The sequence below is a fragment of the Athene cunicularia genome, assembly GCF_003259725.1.
Source record: "Athene cunicularia isolate RWA chromosome 8 unlocalized genomic scaffold, athCun1 chr8_part1, whole genome shotgun sequence".
Taxonomy (NCBI): domain Eukaryota; kingdom Metazoa; phylum Chordata; class Aves; order Strigiformes; family Strigidae; genus Athene; species Athene cunicularia.
The window spans coordinates 7,008,137-7,013,137 of record NW_020799109.1 but is presented as its reverse complement, the minus strand read 5'-3'; the positions used below and the strand labels follow the sequence as shown (position 1 = coordinate 7,013,137).

Below are 5,001 nucleotides of genomic sequence, written 5' to 3'. Positions count from 1 at the left end.
AGCTGCCTTGCAGAGGACGAGGGAGTCCAGGTGGAGAACAAAGTGATCGTGAGCCAGCAATGCGCCCTTGTGGCAAAGGCGGCCAACAGCAGCCCGACCTACATTAGGAAAAGTGCTACCAGCAGATCGATTGGTGATTTTTTTCTCCCCTCTAGTTTTCTTTTCAGTTCCAGTAGATAAACACTAGGTATTACTCTGCCCTCAACAGTACAGGTAGTATAAGAATGGCTGAATTGTAATTACATGGAAGAACAACTGTTGTCTTTTAATTATAAAAAGGGGAAACCACGTTCAGCTGTGACATTCAACAGTTAAACCCACTGCAACATAAACAAAAATATATTACCCCATCCTTAAGAATGGAAAGCCACACCCTTTACCACAAAACATTGTCTGCATGCTTATGTTTAAAAAGGTTTAATTTTTCACCCTGGTACAAAAATACAGTACAATGTGATGGCAAGGCATTCGCCAAAAAACATTCAAAGAATAAAAGGGGAATCCCCGTAAAGCTTCAACATAACCCACCCTCACTTGATAAAACAATCAAAAGGTGAGTGCACGAGGAAGAAGTTAGATTTCTGCCCAAAGGCAAATAAAGATGAATCACACACAGTTTTACACAAAAAATGTTTGCAGAGCTAGTAATTTCACATGCTACTTAGACATTCATGAAATTTATTCTACTTGGCTTAGTGGCAGAATTCATGGTTTGGGAGGTCTAAAAAACATCTGGCCCAGGAACATGCCCCATTCATAGGAACCCGCAGTAAAAACAATGGGAACACGTAACACCAGTGAGAAAAGAGGGATCCAACCCTGATTAAGCGTCAAAATGTTGGCTACTTCTACTTATTCCAATCACACTGTCCTCAAATCAATGTTTTGCCCTACACACCTCCCTTTTAACACCAAGTATTAGTGGTTGCTCAAACACAAAAATTGATGTGTTTGCACACTACCTAATTGCAAAGAACCATTACAGCACAAACTGCCAGGCAGAGGAGGAGATAACACTGTGATGTATGTGTGTGAACTCCAAACAGGGTTTAACCTAACATTATTGACAGGAGAATTATGTCCCTCCAGTGCATCTACATTCTTGGTCTGTTTAATCATTTCCTTCTAGTTTTGAAGTGATGAAAAAGCATCATTCGGTGTAGTCATTATAGTTCATCTCCCAGGTGTTTTTGTTTGAAAGCGTCACCTGTTAGCTTCTCCTGGGCCTCCTTCATCCCTTGGACCACTGAAAGATTAGACAGAGAGATGGCAACTATTAATCTCAAGATAAAAACGTCAAGGTGTCCTGGGAATGAAAGGGTTTTAAAATAAAATCATTACAGAATGTACATCTACAAATTAACCTGTAGAAAAAAACCCCAAACAGTCCTGTGGCATTTTCCCAACTATTTGTATCTGGATCATGTAAATTGCATGATTTTTCATGCCGTAACTGCAGAGCCAGTTTAGGTCCTGTGGACATTACAGTAGGTATTAAGGTGAATCATGATTCTGAACATGGTTCCTCAAGGCATAAGAAAACCACTTGCTCACATTTTATCTAACAGCTCCCAGTTATGCTGTAAAGTATTGTCATTTTTCTCCACTTAAAAGTGAAGGAGTGTCCTTCACTTAGGACATACCCAGAGTTTCATCTCTAAAAATGCACTTTGCACATACCTTGATCAGCATTGGTATAGAAATACTTGTAGCTGGGGTTTCCCTTCCCATTTATGATTTCTGGGTGGACTTTTCCACTGGGGTCTATGAAACAAGAAATCAAACAGGAAATTTAGGTGGTAACAGCAAGAACACAGTCCTATGAGTGGATACAAGAGCTGTGGATGCCCTACCCATGAAAAGGATTCTGGGAATGTAACCTCCATCAGGACTAAAGGCTTCATCCTTTGGCTCTTCATCATCCTAACAAAGCAAGATAGAAGAGCAAGAACATATTAGCAAGGTATCTAACAAAACACAGCACTCATTTTAAAGAAACAAGTTATTGCCTTCAGGTTCTATTTACCCTGAGCAATTTACATCTTGAACAGACACTGCACTAGCTTCCACTTTCAAAGGAAAGTTATTTTTACTAAACAACTATCAGTTGTGAAAATATTAATTCTTTCTGTTCTGTCAATTTGCATTAAATGCTCTGCTTTGGTGTAGGAATGTTTGATATGTCATGGGAGAATGAATATAAATTCCTCTATTGCAGCAACGGAATGACACAAGGTACAAATTGTTAAAAAGACAATGGCAGGGAGTCAGATTTATAAACACAATTAAAATAACCAGACTGAAGAAAACTCTTTTTAATACGATCAGCTATATCAATCAATCCTGAATACCTGTTCAGCAGTACAGGTTTAAGATGTACACAAAACAGGATGCAACCAGTTAAGTAGGATTCCAAATGCTTAACTACTAGGCAGTAACATGTATACAAATCAGAGGGCAGCCTACCTCAAGGTTGACCATAACAAAATTATGGGCAAGTTCAGAGATCTCCTTGGATTCAGCAAACTTTGGCTTTAAAGCTAATTAAGGATGAGGAGGGAAAAAAAAAAAAAAAAAAGAGAAATGTGTAAAGACCGTGGAAAAGATTTCAAGTTTTCAGGTCATCATCAAAATCTCGACTTCACTCCTCCCTCTGTAGAGCTAGCACTTTTCAATAAGCAGTGAGGAAATGGAATATATGTATCAAACCATTCAAGCCAGGCTCAGAACAGCAGGTAATTGAAGCAATTCTTGCTGAGCAGCCACATGATGAAGCCTGGCCAACAGACATACAGAGTCACATTTGAACTAACAGAACAGAAGCAAAAAACTTGCTGTAAACCACTATTCCCAGCCAACTAGCTCAACCTTTAAGCTTAGCCATTATGCCCAGCTTGTTTGTTTGTGATACTGAAAGAGACAAAGCCTCACCTGCAAAGAATCACAGTCTGAAAGTAAGGCAATTTACACTTAATTCTTGAAGATCATTCATTCTGTTCCAATTTTACAGTCAAGTGCAGAAGAAATTGCCGCCACTATAGAAGTGCAGTATTACCACTGTTATTTTGCTGGCATTTAGGCATGGTTGGCTTTTGGCAGTGCTAACAGGTAAAACGGTGTGCTATTGTATGGCTCTAAATGAAATACAAATACCATTAGCTACTCTTTGAATGCAAAGTTCATGTTTCTCATGGATACATGATTTGTATACAAAAGTTCATGAAAAATTTCAGCAAGCTCTAGTATTAAATACACTTACCTTTGCAAGCTCCACACCAAGACTTGTGGATGATAACCATAAGAGGCAAACCACTAAAAAAAAGAAGAATGAATGAAAATTGTCAAAGAAAGCTTGCAGTTGAGGCTCTAAACCAAATGCTATTACATGTACATTTTAACAGTCAAGACTTCTACAAAGGCTGAATGTAACAGAAAATAAAGAGATATAAAGAGATTCCGCTGTGTTCTAAGGCTGTCTTGAAAAAAGTTTCCCAATCTTATTAGAACTGCCAGCCAATAACTGCTTGTGCAGAAGAGATTTTCTCTTTGGGAGATTTGCTCTTATTAGTTTAGATCTGCTCAGATATACAAATGGTCATGCATGTGTTTCTTTACTGGAAGAGGTTAGTGACACCAGCTGCTTGAGAGATCTCAGGATGGGTTTTCATGGCTGCTTAAGGCAATCCAGCGGATGAGTCATATCTCCATCCCTCTCCCCATTACTGTTATGTTTCAGCCACCTCCTGTGACCAAGACCCTCCACTGAGAAGTAATCACACACAGTAACCCAGCAAATGCTCTGGCTGCCAGGCTTGTTTCCTACATGTTGGTATGCTGAAACAAACCTGTGCCAGGACTGAGAAGGAGGGGGCCTGCATGGAACTGCAGCTTAATAACCTGCAATGCAAAAGGACCAAAGTGATGCTTTATCATTCTCCCTCTCTTCTCAAATAATTAACTTGACCTTTACTACCTATGCTACCTGGAGGTTAAGTTTCCATCACCCTGAGATATGTTTTATTTAACCCTGTTCTTCAAAAATCCCTTTAGCATTTCACCTTCTGACAAAGTCAAGCTTACCAAGTTCAATTTCTTTAAGTTTCTTTATAATATATTCAGGCTGCATTATGTGCTTTGACAAAGAAGCCTTAAAGACACTAGAGATTCTATTTATTTCCTGTTGTTAGTGCTGGTGATCCAATTAATCCACCACTTCACTGCTCCTATTTTGCATCAGTTTTACCTAACAAGAAAAGTGATACAACTACAGGTGACTTTTGTTGCTACTAAGCACGTCCAAGTAGTACACTTACCTCCATACTTTTTGCATGCGGAAGGCCTTACTAACACTTTGTTTCTACCATCCAACAGTTGAACTCTGACAGGTGGAATAAACTAAGAAAGACTAAGAGCAACGAATTGGGAATCTCATCCCTCTTATCAATAAACCTCTTAAGCTATAATATCCAAGGAAAGCTGGCAATAACGATATCACTTCCAGGAACAGTAAGAACTGCCTAAAACTAGGTGAAGGGAAGAAGGAATCTAGAGAGAACATACAATATGGATACTTATTTCAGGATATGCCAAGCAAAGCAAACTGGAAGCTTTCTGCTACTGTAAACCCTGTTACCGTATTAGAGGTTAAAAAGTAAAATTTTCACACACAGAAATTACAAACACCTTTGCGTGTAGTGGCAACTAATTACTAATAGAACTGATGTATGAGTTTTTCTTTAGCTGTAGATAGATATGAAAGGAAATCTCAACTTAGCAGCATTCAGTTATGGCCTTCAGAACCAGGAAAGGGTGGAGAGAAAACCATTGACATTTAGAGTAGTTCAAACAGAAGTCTGCCATTCAGAACTAACCAATACGTTATCATCTTTACATATGACTCTGTTTGCAGTAAGAAGCAAGAACAGATGTTTCCTTAGTAAAGTACTGCATCAAAACGTCCTCTCCTTGATGATGAAGAAACACTCCCCCCCCCCCCCCCCC

The 5,001-nt window shown here is 39.1% G+C and overlaps 1 protein-coding gene across 1 annotated transcript in view; it reads right to left on the bottom strand.

The window, feature by feature from the left end:
• Positions 1-244: 244 nt before the first annotated feature.
• TXNDC12 (thioredoxin domain containing 12) overlaps positions 245-5,001 on the bottom strand; it is an 8,517-nt gene continuing 3,760 nt past the window's right edge. Inside the window, 5 exon segments of the mRNA XM_026853682.1 lie at positions 245-1,246; positions 1,681-1,764; positions 1,854-1,923; positions 2,467-2,540; positions 3,260-3,312. Coding sequence (XP_026709483.1) covers positions 1,167-1,246; positions 1,681-1,764; positions 1,854-1,923; positions 2,467-2,540; positions 3,260-3,312 — 361 coding nt within the window. The 3' untranslated portion in view covers positions 245-1,166.